Here is a 16,828-nt window from a genome sequence, read left to right on the forward strand (position 1 = left end):
CACCATTCTTGTTATGTTTAAACTGTTAAATTCAGCAAACTGTAAAATGTGTGTGTGTGTATATACATATATATATATATATATATATATATATACACACACACATATATACATACACACATACACACACACATAGATACATGTATGTATATATATATATATATATATATATATATATATATATTGTCGAAGTCGTATATTTGGATGAACGAAAGTATATTGGTTAATACTGTTTTGCCGTGCGATTGCGATCCGTACGCCACGTTACAAAGATCCGTACGCCACGTAACACGTGGCATGGTGCGATGGCACGGTAAAATACGCACGCACACACTCGCATTACAACATTTAGTTATTTATATAATTCATATTGGTTCCGTTACACTGTAATTTATGAGCAGATAGTATTTGGTTTATTATTAGTCTATATATATGTATATATAATGATTATATGTACACTTCACTGATATTCAAGGTTTCGGTTATAGGAAAGGTATCATGCCTAGTATCATATTAAAATCCTAATCATCAGCAGCTGTCCGGTTCCATCGCCGAAGAGATCGCATATTGCATACTCTAGTTATTGATGTTAGGGAATAAACCTTTGTATGATGCTGGCTATGAAATGCTAATTGTAACTGGAGCATTGGCGGGAAGAAAGGAGCCCATCCCCTGGAGAGATGACCCCCACCTTTGGATTCCTTAGATTGAATCAGCCTATGACCTGTTTAGCCTGGACCCATCTGATGTCTGGACCTATAGAAGCAAGCCACGTCATTTGCATTGTTCTCTGTAACACTGACTGTGTATATATGATCATAGCTGTGCACCCAGCTCTCAGTCTTCACTGATCACAGTATTCTAACAGATATACTGTCCACCGGGTCCCGTGGGTGCGCAGCGAGCACATGCGATAGCAGCGGTATGTATTTATCTTTTGGTATTGGCTGTACTGTATCATAATATAATAATGTATTGAATTGTTGACTATTTACATCTGCTAATATAAATCACTTTGTGCGTTAGAAACACAATACAATCGCTTGGGCAATGCTTATTTGAAAACGATAGAATTACTTTAATAATATATATCATAATAATCTAATTTAAAGAGACACATGTAATGCAAGCAGCTCTAAAGCAGTAGCATTTGAGCCAGACATGTTTCATGTGTACAAGTGTGTAGAATTATGCCCTACGATAGCATAGTGAAAGCTTAGAGATGTGGCTTGGCAGTGTTAGTAGTACATGCACTTTAGTTTATTTGTACACAATATGATAATGCAATGAAGTGACATATTCAGAAGAGAATATTGTCTTGAGTTTTTAAGAGATGCGAAAATCACATTTTCAATATAAAATGTAGTTAAATACAAACACAAAACATAAATACTAATTAAATTAGATACAAACATCTGTTCCCCCTTTCAAAATCAAACGAAAACTACTAACATGCAGTACTCCAAATGGAACTGTCAATTAAGTAATGAGAAATGACAGCCGTGACTTGATACATTATACCCGCAACACTAATGATTGAAGTACTACCAGCTGGAGGGGTCAATACACAATCAGCGGCGGTTAGATAGTCGTCATCTTCATTGTGCATCATTGCTCCAGCCCTCCAGCACCTGCAAGGGTACGCCTTCTAAAAAGGCATATCTGCAGATGCGTCCATGTCTAATTGTTCTGCAATTATGTTAAAATGCCCTTACCATGCTCTGCCTATGCTTGCCCGAACCCTGACTGCCTTCGTTGAGCCTCTTCAGGCATAAGGAGATGTGAGTTAATGATATGCAAAAAACTACACACTGTAATATTTATCGTACACATTTAGGTGCACATGCACAGTACGGAAATGCATATCTTACGCAACAAATAAAATAACTGATGTACATCCAACTGTAAATGAGCGCCATAATCTCTAGCCGAACTGCTCATAAATTGCTTAGATATGCAAATCACATATCACACATCAATGTGTGATATGCGAAACAGAAAGGTTTAGCTGCTACCAGAGTAGTGTGCATGCCCTTAATGCAATAAAGGAAGCAGTTGCTTTAATAATCTATTGCTTCACTCTTCTGAGGCAGAAATGGAGGTACACAGGATGTACCACAAAATCATTTTTCATTACACAAACCAAAATAGCATTTACCATGTTTACTGGAGACCATTTCTATGAGTATCTTAAAAGTTACAGTTGAGTAGTGTTTTGCATTACTACTTTTTAATATTACATATTACTATAATCCTTTATATTGTTATATAGTGACAAAAAATGCCACTATATTGAACTAGAATGTAACATAATCATCATTTATTTATAAGACTCCACAAATTCTGCAGTGCCATACAATAAACAAAAATACACAGAATAAAATACAAATAAATAAGGGGAAAAAGAAACAATAGCATCAGTAAAAATCAATACAAAATAACATCATAGAAAGAGCAACTACGTTAAAAGCAAATTGATAGGATAGGGGTGGAGAGAAAGGAGCAGTTAGAGTGTGAGGAGCAAGCTGTCTTAAGATGGGGCAGGGTAGGCAAAAGTGGAAACGTGAGATCTGAGGGAACGCCTGAAATATTGAAGGTTGGGGGCAAGTCTGGTTAGATAGGATAGGGAGTTCCAAGGGTGAGGTTGTGATAGGAGAGGCAATAGTTCATTGACAGAAAGGAGTGGAAGAGTAGAGTATTTTTTGGCAAGGTAACTGATGTAGGAGGGGGAGGCATTAAAGAGGGCTTTATAACTGAGAATAAACAGCTTGAATTGTATTCCTGAGGGAATGTGGAGAGAGGCACAGCAAGAGAGCAAAGGCAGGAGAGGAAGATTAATTGCAATGCCACTTTCATTACAGATTGAAAGGGGGACAGACATTTGGCAGAAAGGCTAGAAATTAGTAGATTGCAGTAATCAAGGCAGGAGATGACAAGGGCATGGATGATTGTCTTGGTGACAACCAGGAAGAGGAACTGGCACTTTTGAGAATGTGGAAGTGAACGGATTGGACGGAGGACTAAATGTAGAGAATGAAGTTTAGAGTGGAGTAAATAATGACCCCCAGGCAGCATGCATGGGGGACAGGGGAGAAGGTAACAACCTCAATCTTAAAGAAGAGGGGAGGAGTGAGAGGACATGACACTGAGTGGTGGAAAGACTAAGTTCAGTTGTGGATATGTTGAGTTGAGGTAGGATTCAGCCATCCAAGTGGAGATAGCAGAGAGGCAGTCAGACATGTGGGAGAGGAGAGAAGGAGAGGAAAGGTAGATTAGGGTGTGATCAGCATAGAAGTGATAGTAAAGGGAGAAAGAGCAGATGAGTTGACCCAGAGAATGGATCAAGGTTGTGAATGGTGTCAAGCAGGCGATAGTAGTCAACTGTGTAAAAAACGGCAGAGAGGTCAAGGAGCAAGAACCAGGAGAAGTGGCCCTTTGATTTAGCCTATAGTAGATAATTAGTGACCTTGTTGAGGACGGTCTTGGTGGAGTGGAGAGAACAGAAGATTGGTTGTAAGGGGTCAAGGAGATTGTGAACGGTGAGAAAGTGTGGTAAACGGTTGGAAAGGAATGGGAGTTGGCATACAGGGCAGCAGCTAGAGAGAGAAGCAGGGTGGAGAGATAGTTTGTTCACAATGGGAGTGTGAGGTAGACAAATTAACCATAATGCATTGAAACAGAAGCCATGATAAGACTAATAGCATAATATAATATGTAACATAATATAAACACTTTATTCTATACCAACCTGTTTGTAAGTTCTTTCTGCCACACACATCAGAAAGAAAAACATCCACGTGAGACAGATGCGAAGCACCAGATTAATAGATGAGAGAATCAACAAAAGTGGTGTTGGGGGTCCGCCACAAAAGACTGCCAGAAACTCTTTGCCAGTCAGTGAAAAGATCTGGTCTTTGTCCCGTTGATGACACAAGTTGAAGAGGAAGGGGAAGACAGACAAACCCAGAGTGACCACATTTCCAAGCATCTGATAGCCCACACCATGTTCATAGGAGCCCACCTGCACATTGCATAAAATAGACATTTGAAAGTTTAAAAAATATTCAGTGATCTGAAGCATTTCTAAAGAATTCCTTCTACCCCTTGTACATAACGTCCCCTACATGTTAGTTTACTAATGCAGCTGATGGGCTAGCTGTACACACAGAAACAGAGCAGTAACCCCAGCAATCCTCAAACAATGTGTCGGGGACATGTGTGTGTAACAGTGCTAAAACAACATGAAAAAAGTTGATACCGACTGGTCTTGCAAACAGTAAACTAATAAAAAGTATATGTCGGATTGGTTGCTATGGGATACTCCACTGTGCAAGGTTGATCTTATATTAGTAATGAATAACCATTGTTTCTGCTGTGTAGAGTGTTTCCATTGGCAATTATCATAAACCAGCACAATGCCCAATTTAACAGTCAACACACACACACACACAAATACATATACACAAATGAAAGTTTGAAGTCAAAGTGGAAATTTTGAAATACCAGTATGAAAAAAGTAATGGGAATGTAAGTGAATGGATAGTTTTAGAAAGAAAGCAGAAGAAGAAGCAGTGGCATCATATACCACTTTATACACCCCCACTCTGCCGTGTGTGTGTGTGTGTGTGTGTGTGTGTGTGTATATACATATATATGTGTATATATCTAAAATGTAAAGTTTTGTTTCAAAACATTCCTTTATGTTGTCTTAGCAGCTGTCTATCAAGCCTATTTCAGGCTCTTTTGGGCGTGGCTCACAAGCAGCCCTATCCTAGATGTAAACCTCTTTACCCGGGAGGTGCGTGCATCTTATTTTAATTACATTTCAATAGTCTTTGAAGCATATAGATCAGTGTAGCACCTGCATCAATGAGGTACCCTTGACGTTGGGATGCAGGCTTAAAGATTTCGATCAAAATATGAACCAAACCAATACCTTTCATTTTCATAGAAAGACACACACAAGCACTGACGACAACTGTCTTTTTGTTTTTGTATACATATAGGAAATGTATGTCACCATGCAGCTGGCACCATATATAATTTGGGATTAACCGAGCTCTGGTTTATTTTTTCACAGATGCCTTCGTATGCTTTCCAGGTGAACAGTTCTTATTGAAGTTCTCATTCATACTTGGATTCTTGTACTATATTTAGCCCTGTCTGAACCTATTGTTGGAGATGATACCAACATGTTTTCCGAAATACATTTACCTATTGGAGACATATTGAGTTTTTCTGATTCAGAGGCAGAACATATTTTATTAAAAAATAACCTTCTTTCCAAGTGAGGCTACTGCTGAGGAATATTTTTGCTATTTTAATAAACTTAAAAAATGCTAAATATTATTTTTCTTACATGGAGTAAAACTGTCAAACTTCAGCAGTGAGAAAAACATTCCTATATGTTTCATAGCCTCATGCAGGAAATGGGTTGTATACTATAACAAATGCTCACTTGATTTCATATTACTTGTCATAGAGAAACATAAAGTACAAATTAATCTGATTAAAGAGAAGATTGCTTTGTATTAAACCAGTAATAAACCAGACATTAGAGCTTAAAAACTAAATGTCCTTTAGTTTTGGATACTTACTACTGGAAGCTGTATCCCACAAAACCATCACTAGCGCAAACACGTGAAGCCTTGAAATCTTGATGAGACCCTTTTCCAAAATACCCTTGTTAGACACGGTTCATAAGAGTCATATACATTATGTGGACCACCCTGGCAGACCAACCATATCTGCCAGGGATTCCCTTATATCAACCCATTTCAATGTATCTGGACCAATATTATCAGACCTGTATACAAAATGAGGCTTTATAAAGGAAATTGCTTCATTCTTACTAAAAATGTAAGGGGTTTAAGCATACAAGACAAGAATTGTATGCACAATTGACATGTGTAGTCTCTATTACAAGTATATTGCATGATGAGGATTTGAAAACGTCCAAACAACTTCTTCTAAACAATGTTCATTATCTAGGACCTCAAATGGAAATGTTTCTGGATTGTTGGAGCTAATTCTAACTAGAAATTATTTCTGGTATGTCGGTGCATTCTGTCTGCAGCTGGTTGGCTGTGCAATGGGCTCTTGCATTGCACCGTCATATGCAAGTCCTTTTGTTTGCGGAAGAAAAGACACTGTTTTTCTCTGATCCACATATTAGGGGGAGATTCAATTAGCCGAAGTGTCTCCGGAATGTCTGTAAGACACATTGTGGTGGAGATTTGACGAAAAATGTCCGCTCATTTTTCCTTGCAGGAGTGACTGAAAGAAATTCTTTAGAATCCCTGGCCAAGAATTTTTGCAATGGAGTCCCTGGTAGGTCTAAGATAGAATCCATCTGTCTATTGCCACTCACACACCTATTCGCAAAGGAGATCCCACACCCAACAAAGCTGGATGGGAAGTAACTTTGTCAAGCGCATAAAATTTAAGGGGGCATAGGCCCAGGATGCAAGGATGCCCATGGCTGTCTTCCCTCTACTGACCACTGCCACTACCAAGGCTGATATTTTGACCTAAGTGGAACACAAAAAGAAATGATCCTCTGGCCTGTAAACTTGAGTGCATTGATTGAAAGAAAATATTCTCATATTTCCCGTAACCTGACGGAAGCTGTAAAGTTAATATCCAATGAAACAGTGTTCCCCAAAATTAAGGGGTTGCTTAGACTTGGGTGTATTGAGTGGGAGGAAATATTTGTCTTTGCTGTAGCCTGACAGATGCTGTAAAGTTGAGAACCAAACCAAACCAAACCATGCCACCAAAATAGAAAGGCTTCTAAAGACTTTCTTTTTGGATTCCCTTCAGCTACACAGTACCTGATCCAAGAGTTCACCAGGCAACGACTGCTGAATTTGAGATTCTAAAAGTAATTAAAGCCTCATCCAGCAAAACGCCTCCAAGCAAGTGTGATGCTTCCTTAAGGGGTAGCAAATCAGAGTTAGGCCCCTAGTGCTGCACCAGCAGCTTATTAAATGGACTTTAAAATGTTGTCACATTTTCTAACAGAGCAGTAGAAGTGCCATAAGTAGTTGGTCAATACCCCAACTATGAGGGTTTCTACTTAAATCCATATGGATCTACCAACGGTTTATACATTACTTGTGAGGAAAGATGTGCTACAGAATTGTCTCAAAACCTTCTACACCCATGATTACCTGATGATGTTTACGCGATCTGTGAGGAGAGCATGTCTGAAGAGTCTAATGTGAAGACCAGCATGCCAATACTACCATGGAAGTCCCCAATGTTTTGCCCACAAACCACAGCTGGGTCAAAACGGTGGGACTTGCAGAAAACTGGGTGACAGTCTCTCCAAGGAGCGCCTATTTTAGATGATCTTGTTGAAAGGAGAATTACAGGATTGTCACTCACCTCTTACGGACGCTCAGCAATTTATTTAATTAATCAAAGGATTTAGCTAGGGATCCTGACCAAGCTGCCATCACCAAGTCCACTGTGTCCCCTTCTTTTAGTTATGCTTATGATCCGTAATTCATCTGCTTCATATACCACACATATGGCATCTGCATCCTGCCGTCCACTAGGTAATTGAAACAAATTACTGATTGTCCCATACAAATTTAGACTTCGAACTGATTACTTAATCATCAGGCACAGTATAAAGTCAACAGCGTACCATACATCAGAGAAATCTGACCTAGAAGAAATATTATATATTCTGTTCTGGTACAGGTACAGTAATACAAAACACAAGTTACTAGAATATACAATATATCAGTGTTCCCACAGTAAAGGTACCTCTGTAAAACAGCTCCCACATGCACACAAACAGAGTGATTTACAGGATTTTAGAATGAGATACTTGGCTTCCAGAGAGCAGTCAAAGCACTTGATCATTACCAGAAGAGAGAGGATCAGTGTTCACTTTTCCAGCAGCAGGAAGGCAACCAGAGGTCAGCAAAGTTCCAACTGCTGCAGAGATTTGCTACTATTCTCTTCCTGGGAATAATTTTCTGGCAGGCTTCACCATAAGGGAAGCCCGCTAAGGGAATGTTGCATCATACACTCTTCTGAACTCACTTGGGAGGCAGGGTAAATAGAATGTGCCAGCGGCCATATTAGAAGCATGGTGCTCGTCTGAGCAAATCTACCGCTTCGGTGAGGACACTCCTGGAGCCCTATAGTTAGCAGTGTCCCCCAGATAGGTGTAAAAGAAATATATAACTCCAGCCATCAATCGTTGTGTCTTAGTATTCAGATCCATGATGGCGCAGAGTACAAGATGTGCAGAAGGACATTGCTGGATTAGCAGATAGCAGCTGTAAGCATATGTATCAAATAGAAATATATAATATTAGCCGCCATGTGTAGTGCTAGTGGGGTGTCCATTTTCAATCTATAAAAAGACTTTTGGCTTTCTTTGGGTTTTATACGAAGCTCTTACTGGGACGTGTGCTGCGTGCCCATGTTGCACTTCAGCATAGAAGTGCATTTCCAGACGTATTTTGAGCAATGTAATAAGAATATTCAAGTCCGAAAAAAACTGCTACATGTAAGAACAACAGTCTCCATATTCCAATAATTAATTTAAGCCCTTAATGAGGCTGAATTGAACAGTATTATAGGAGAGACTTTTCCGCCACTCTGTACACATCGGTGGTAGGTGAAAACTTTGATATACACTGGGCTGATGCAAAACCCAGGCCTTTTGTGGTGCACACTGAATGTGCTTTGAAAGTGACCTCAGGTGACTTTTAATGGATCGAAAAAAACATGAATTGTGCTCTTGTTTTGTGCTCCTTCTACAGTGCAGCCTTAATATTGAAATTTCTCCAGGCTGTTATGCCGGTAGAAGCATCAGGTTTAGGTACCAGTGGCGGGTTAGGTGAAGATTCATTCACATAAAACATTGTTTCCTCAAGATCTCCTTTAAACAATACTAAAACTAAAAAAAAAGAAGTTCAATGTCGCTATATTATATATAGAGAATATTTCTTGGTACAAAAAGTTATTGAACTATTATTCCTGAAACACAGAGTTGATACTAAGCTAAATCTTTTGGCATGCTATCTGTCCCCTATCTTGCAGAAAGCAGGCATGAAAACTACCAGCTTCGGGTGCATATCTAGAAAAGTCAGGACTGATTTTGAACGTGGTCTTGTACACGCAGCATCAATTTAAAAAAAAACACAGACCATTCCAAGTAAGGTATGAATAATAATGTATTATGAGACCCAGCAAATGTCATATCTGAAATTCACCCCCAAAGAATAGGGAAGAATAGGGAAATGATCACATGTTATGTTTAATATTGAAGAAAACACCTGCTTCTGCATGGACTGTCAGAACAAAACTAAGAACCAGTGAAGCAATTAATCAGCTAATTGCAATTAAATAAATAAAAACAATGAAGCCGAGCATAGATCCTACAGGTATTGACTATTTTAATCCACACATTGTTACTGCCTTAAATCTCCTTTCAAATATTGTGCTTTATAAGCCTGTTGGCTTATTTACCTCCATCTGTCATCACCTCACAAAAATGCTTTGCTTCTTTCATTATAATTGTTTTGTTAAAATAAAATAGTTATCATTTTTTTTTTCTTACTCACTATTCTACATTTTTACAGATCACTCTTTGTAATTATGCATTTTCGTGCTGATCTGCCATTTCCGTGACTGCTATATAAATACAGATATTATACACAACAGCTGCTAAACGTGATGGGTAAATTAATTAAAACAAATCCTAATGGCATCAACATGAAGGAGGGAGATAAGTCTGGGGATTTGGGAAGCCATACATTTCATTAACGTGATAATTACTGCTTTAACCTTTTTCCCTACACGCTGCTCTATGCTTCAATTATCCAGGTAGAATGTCAGGAATGACTCTTTGAAGGTCACTATCACAATGAAAATGATAAAGATATAACACAAACAGATGGTCTGCAACCCAATGCCCAGTATTTGGTAAAGCACATCCATTCCTTACACACAGTGGAGGAAACCATTTTGTGGGCTGAATGCAGCCTGGTGATGAGGTACTCTCATTAATGTGTCACAAAATGGCTGCCTCTGATGAGTGTTGGCACCAAACACACTTGAAAAAACAGGTCTTTTGCCATTTATTATGTCAATTTTAATTATTAGTATTGTGGATACTTTATATAGAATTATTAATTGAAACCGTTTGCAAATGTGTAAATCATTTTTTTTATTTTAATCAAATGTTTTTATTATTGGTTGTTATAATAAAACAAAAATAAAACCAAGTCAGCAGTCGAAAACTGTAACTGCCACCAAACGGGCATCAACAATATACAAGTACAGCTGCATAAGACAAAAAATTTGTCACACAACTAGTATCCAGGATTAACATCTGTGAACAATATGAAAATCTCCAGGTAGAAAAGAAATCAGTCACACAAGTAATGTCCAGGATAAACATATAAGAACAAAATGCAAATCTCAAGGTAATTGAGAAGAGTTAAGAAAACAAGTAGCATAAAGCTACAAATCCCCATTGCTCATCCTGGAGGTCACCAAGATCTACCTCCTACTTCCCCCGCAATTGTAAAATGGTATTTGTGACAAATTAACTTGTAAATTGAAATAGGTAAAGGAGGTAAGCTTCATGTATCTTAAAGGCTGAAACAGAGTTTTCATGGGGGTCTCTCTAAAGGGTAGAACCTCCTGCCAAACTGGGCCAGCAGGGCATGCCGTACCTGAAGGTAGCAGAAATACATAGAATTTGGGACCACACATTCATCCTTAAGTTGTTCAAACAATTTGAGAACACCATTGGTATATAGTTGTCCCAGGACAGATATCCCATACTAGGACCAAAGAAAGTGTCCAGCCAGAGATTTCAATTCTGAAAATTTAGTGAGCCCCTATAAAGGGGTACAAGGGTCTATGAGCAAAACTCCATATTTTAAACCGACTGCATGAGCAGTACAGGATCGGTACCAGACAACAAAATCTGGAGTGTGGCGGCTAGCTGCCTGACGCAGTAATTCCAAGTGGAGATCATGATAATCTGGGTCCGATACCCAGAATTGCAGGCGAGTAATTTGGGAGGGGTAATAATATAATTTATTGAAACCCCTAACTTTCCAGAGCATACCTTGAATGTCTTTATTTACTGAATATTCAGGCACCATTGTATGTGAAAACAATATGTATGCTGAATTGGGACAGGCATTCCCTGTGACTGACCCGGAGATGGAGGGACGCGGGGTACATAGTGTGACAGGTATATAAAAATAAGAAAAGTAAGTGTGAAGCACCAACATACTAAAAGTTAGAAACAAAAGGAGCAAACAAACGAACATTCCCAACCCTGCACAGACCACCCCAACCATGGCATACCTCATCCCCAAACATACCAAAAATAATTACCTACCCAAAGACTCTGAAAGGGCCATAGTCAACAAAAAGAGAAAAAAATACAACTATGACACTAAAATTAAAAAGGAGAGGAAGGAGATGTAGTAGGCCCTAACATCATGATCCCCAAAACAGTGAAAAATGTATTGTGGTGTTGAGAGGTTCCCGCTAGGGCGCGGCAACCAACAGCCGCCAACATGCATTAGGAGATACTCACAGATAATAACAGGCATGTGAGAAACAATGTGAGAGAAAATTACAAATCGTAAAACATGGGACATAAGCATGAGATACCATCAGTGTCCAGCTGCAAAAAAAAGGAGAAACGTCCATATGAGGGAGAATACAAGTTATACAGTCCTAATCAGGATCATTGAGGCTCTTTACAATTCAGCAATGCGACAGCAGTATGTGGAGAGTAAAAGAAATAGGTGTTTACATCCGCTTGCACCCGCGGTCTTGACGAAGAAACGCATAGTGTATGGTAACTGAAGATCCTGCAATGTCCTCTTGGCTTGTAGGAACTGAGCCTTAGCCTTCTGAACATCAATAGAAAAATCCAGGAAGAAGGCTACACTTTGGTTTTGGTATAGCAGGAGATCTTTAGTCCAGGTGAGATGTAGAATAGCAATTCTGTCCTTAAAATGGAGAATTTTTGGAATAAAGGTACATGGAGGTGCACCTGGAGGCGGTCTCTGTTTAGAAATGCGAGGTGCTCTTTCAATAGCAAATTGTGCAGTTAAGCCATCTCTCCCAAACAGTTGTATCAGCCAATTCTCCAAGAAGGTTTCCAGGTGATCCCTCTTTCAAGAAGGCCCATAAATCTAACATTATTGTGGCTTAAACTTCCTTTAACGTCTGATAACTTTTGTTTACGGGAGACCATTTGGGACTCTATGTTGGCAAGCTGCTGTTTCATAGGTGCAGTGGTATCCACTAGAGTAGAAATGTGGGTCTAAGCCTCACCAACTCTCTTCCTTATTTTTTGCACATCATGACGTAATAAGTCCACATGCACCTCCCATATTTTGTTCTCCATCTTTTCAGAGGAATGAATAGCAATGTAAAATCTCCTGCAAGGAAATTACAGGAACATCAGAAGTCGGAGGCTCTGCCACAAGTTGGGGTCCCTGAGAGGTAGACTTCAGCATCTCAGCCGGCTCAGATGCAGAGGATGATCTAGCAAAACGATCCAATCTGCCAGAGACAGTGGCATAGGAGTTCTTTCCCATAATGATTGGTAGACTCAGATAAACTTATTAGGCAGAGGTGAGGGGTGGCAAGCTGTCAGCAGTCTGGACCACAAGGTATGTTATGTAGGATAGGTACTGAGAGCTAGGTACTGGAGTGTACAGCCAGAGTACAATATCAGACAGCAGACTGAGTAAAGCTACTATAACAAAATATGTATGTATGAGATATTGACATGGCTGCCGTAAGAGCAATATAGGCCCCTGGCAAATCAATGCACTGGGGCCCTACCTACACAACCATTTACAGGAATAGAAATATAAATTATTGATAAAATTAAGCTTATATTTATCGGTACCTCCAGTAAAATCAGTATTTAAACATTGAAAAAAACATGCTGTACAGCAGAGATTAATCCACACAGACGTTTGGACAATATAACATGAGCCTTGAAGTTGAAAAACAAGAAGTTCAACATAAAATGGTACACAGTTGGTAAATCTGGATGGAGATGGCACAGTACGAAATTACTATGAATTATTTATTATTAATTGTTCAACATAAACATTTGCGAAATTTCTTTGCAGAGAAATGTTTTAAAAAATTGTGTGTTTATTTTGTCTTGCTTATGTACAAATAGTATGTGTACGTTATTTTCGTCAAGGTCAAGATATGTATTCGCAACAGCAAGATCGCATGTACAGAAAACAGCTGAAAATGAGGTGATTAGTCCACCTAAACGTTTTTATAGAGGGTTTGAAGGTTCTGGATAAATCTCTTGGAATAATATACTGAAAATTTGGCAAACCTATGCTTGTGGGGACCCTGGGCAACTGATCAGCGTGCCCATGCATTAAGACAGCTCTGGATATTAATGAACACCAGGAGAGGTGTAAGGACAGAGATGCCCTTAGATATGGGAAGCAGAAGGTAACTGGAGAACTGGTAACTGATAGCAGGAGAAATTGTGGGTTTGAAAATGTGGAGATGTTACCTATAGTAACCAATCAGATTCTAGCGTTCATTTATTTAGTGCATTCAACACAGCTATCTGAATAGTTTGTATAGGCAACATCTCGTTTTCAAACCCGCAGATTGATAAATTTACCCCTTAGTGTTACAGTGCCTGCTCAAGATGACCCTGAGTAAGCTGGCTGGGTAAACATATGAAATACCAGAGGAGATGCTGGCTGGTCCCTGTGCACTAGCGTTCCTGGCTACAGAAGAAGGAGGATGGAGGACACACTCAAGGAGAGAAAACCGGCACCACCACAGGCTCCAAGATGTCGACTGGAATCCTCAAAAGGTGGGAAGGAGACCCGCAGACTCCAGTAAGGCGACACACCTCTGCTAGTGAGACAGCAACGGACAAAGGTAAGTAAGTAGGAACCGCAGTACAGCAGGTTACAGCCTGAAGGAGGGAGACAGCGCAGGAACCTGGAAGGCACACTGTTGGAGGCACCAAAACAGGACCGCAGGAGATGCCAGGCAGATAAATTACTGTATAAAGGAGAAGTAGGCGGATCTTTAAAACAGAGCGAAAGTAGTAGTGCGTGCTTCCCCATGAGCTAACAGGCCACAACCCCCATGTAAGTCATGTTTGCATACTACTGGCATCATGGGGGAAGTACTGTATAGTGTGTGTGTACACATTTACATGTACATTATCATACAGCCACTTCTAAATTTCTACCTTGACCGCATGCATATAGATATCACATAGGTGGCACTTCATAATAGTGCATTAAAAAAGAAAGGTAAAACATATATAATATTATATATATAATAATATATATATATATATATATATATATATATATATATATATATATATTATATAATATATATAATATATATATATAATTATATATATATAAAATATAAATTAGTATGCACAAGATCAAGTGAAATATACATTGCCTCTCAAAACAGATATGCTATTTATCTCACAAATGCAAATTGTTTTCTGGTTTTTTTTATAGGTGAGAATAATCCCACACTCTTAGCATTGATTGGTAGAATTGTTAATATATACTGATATGCTTATATTATAGCAGAGCCTTTTTTGAGAAGCACTAATGTTTGTATACTTTTTATATCTGTGGTATGTGTGTCTCCTGTTAATATGAATTTTATAAATTTGCAATAATAGATAAAATATATTCAAGAAACTTATCTGGATAACGCACTTTAAAGTGCATGTTAGATGTCATTAATTGTTTAGTTCACTGAACGATTAACTTGCCCTGCAATTTGTTAATAATCCTGAATATTAATTATTTTATATGTCTTTGATTGGAATTTACAGGCAGCTTTCTGGCTCTGTATTATAAAGCTTTTGGTTTGCTATGAGACTCACACCTCCAACACTGATTAGCTAGCCCAGCAAAGGCTGAGAATATGCCAATGTGTGTGACTAGATGGAGATGCAAAGTTCCAAAAATATGAATTTTACAAGTATGATTATGATTGGAATGCTATTTGAGTGGATGACTGGCAATAATTTGATAGTGGTGGTAAGTTAAATTGGACCGACAGCAAGTTTAATTTTATTGTCTTCCAATTACCCATATCTTCAAATGTTAGAGCATAGTTTTCAAAATAAATATGAAGTTGATTGTATCAAAATGAACCTTACACTATTAGGTCCAGTATTTTATATGAAGAAATGTTCAATAACTTTGTTAGCTTAGAAAACAGAAGCTTTCGATCAGAGAAGGTGGAAAACACCAACATTCTTGGTTGACTGTAGTATATTTAAAGTGAAAGTGTTACAGGCAAGGCTAAACCTCTGACAAAGTTCTGGTGATGAAATGCATAGGCACAGTAAAGCTTTACGGTATTGTATGTCTGTTTTCAGCAAATTCACTCAAAGAATGTGTCCTGGGGGTCTATATTTACTAAACTGCGGGTTTGAAAAAGTGGAGATGTTGCCTATAGCGACCAATCAGATTCTAGTTGTCATTTATTTAGTACATTCTGTAAAATGACAGCTAGAATCTGATTGGTTGCTATAGGCAACATCTCCACTTTTTCAAACCCGTAGTTTAGTAAATATACCCTTTAGTGTTAGCTTTTTCTCGATGTACATTTTTCTGTTAATAAGCTGAGATAGTGATATATATTTTGTCAGGGATATACATGTGGTACTTAAAAACTATTTAAATGTTTGCCAATTGACCACTTGATGTAATTTGTTGCACATATTAAAAAAAATGTATGTTTTCTGTTCTTTATTTTTACATAATAACTTAAGACCAGAACTAAAATATAGTACAAGTGAGACACAAATGAAAAACGTGGTGGTGAGATTTTGGATTTGAATGTAAACATTTCATTTTTGTATTTGAGTAATGTCGGCACACTTGCGTTCTGTATTTTGAGTTGTATACATCTTAAGATTCATGCAACTTTCAATCTACGTACAGATGTGCCCGGAGAAAGCATGCGACAATCAATATCAAATCCAAAACGTTCACCCAGTTTATGTTGGGAGCACAATGTCTATCTTGTAGTCAAAATCTGTGTAACTAACAATAAAACACATCTCAAAAGGGGCATGCTAAATTGCAACTGCATGCCCTTACCTTACTACACCTGCATGTTAGCACCTCTGATCTGCCTCTCCAAGCGCAAGGGCGAGATATGTGTAACTCTAAATGCAGAATCAAGTTGTGCATATCATCAACATTTACTTATATAGCGCCAGCAAATTCCGTAGCGCTTTACAATTGGGAACAAACAGAAATAAAACAATACTGGGAAATACAGACAGAGAGGTAAGAGGGCCCTGCTCACAAGCTTACCATCTATTGTGCATGATCTGTGCGACACCTCTGCATCAAGATGTAAAGTTACATTGCATAAATGCACCTATAAGCAACTCTCAATCAGGCTCTTAGCGGAATGAATTATTGTGAATGTTGCATGTCAAATTCTTGCCCTGGAACTGCTGGTGAGAAAATGTTCCCAAACCTTTAGCAGTCTAAGGGCGCCTACATTAAAAAAACACCTACCCATTAAAAGCCTAGACAAAACCCTTTGTTCTGTTTACCAAGCTGTTGTTCAATAATATTGTATGTGTGTTCAAGCCCTTGAAACTAAAACTTCACTTTGAATGTAGTTTTTCTTTAATCAATTGCATTCCAGTTAATATAGTATGGTATTTTGATGCGCATTCAACTGTCTTTTTAAGTGTGACTGTGTGCACTCTTCTTTTGTACTGTTGATAATTATGATGTGCTACATAAAATGCAGAATAAGAATG

General features: G+C 38.5%; 1 protein-coding gene across 1 annotated transcript in view; it reads right to left on the reverse strand.

The window, feature by feature from the left end:
* PHTF1 (putative homeodomain transcription factor 1) overlaps positions 1–16,828 on the reverse strand; it is an 81,080-nt gene that overhangs the window by 18,333 nt on the left and 45,919 nt on the right. Inside the window, exon 13 of the mRNA XM_075196270.1 lies at positions 3,749–4,021. Coding sequence (XP_075052371.1) covers positions 3,749–4,021 — 273 coding nt within the window. The remainder of the gene's footprint in view (positions 1–3,748; positions 4,022–16,828) is intronic.

The sequence above is a fragment of the Mixophyes fleayi genome, chromosome 2, assembly GCF_038048845.1.
Source record: "Mixophyes fleayi isolate aMixFle1 chromosome 2, aMixFle1.hap1, whole genome shotgun sequence".
In the NCBI taxonomy this organism is placed as follows: Eukaryota; Metazoa; Chordata; class Amphibia; order Anura; family Limnodynastidae; genus Mixophyes; species Mixophyes fleayi.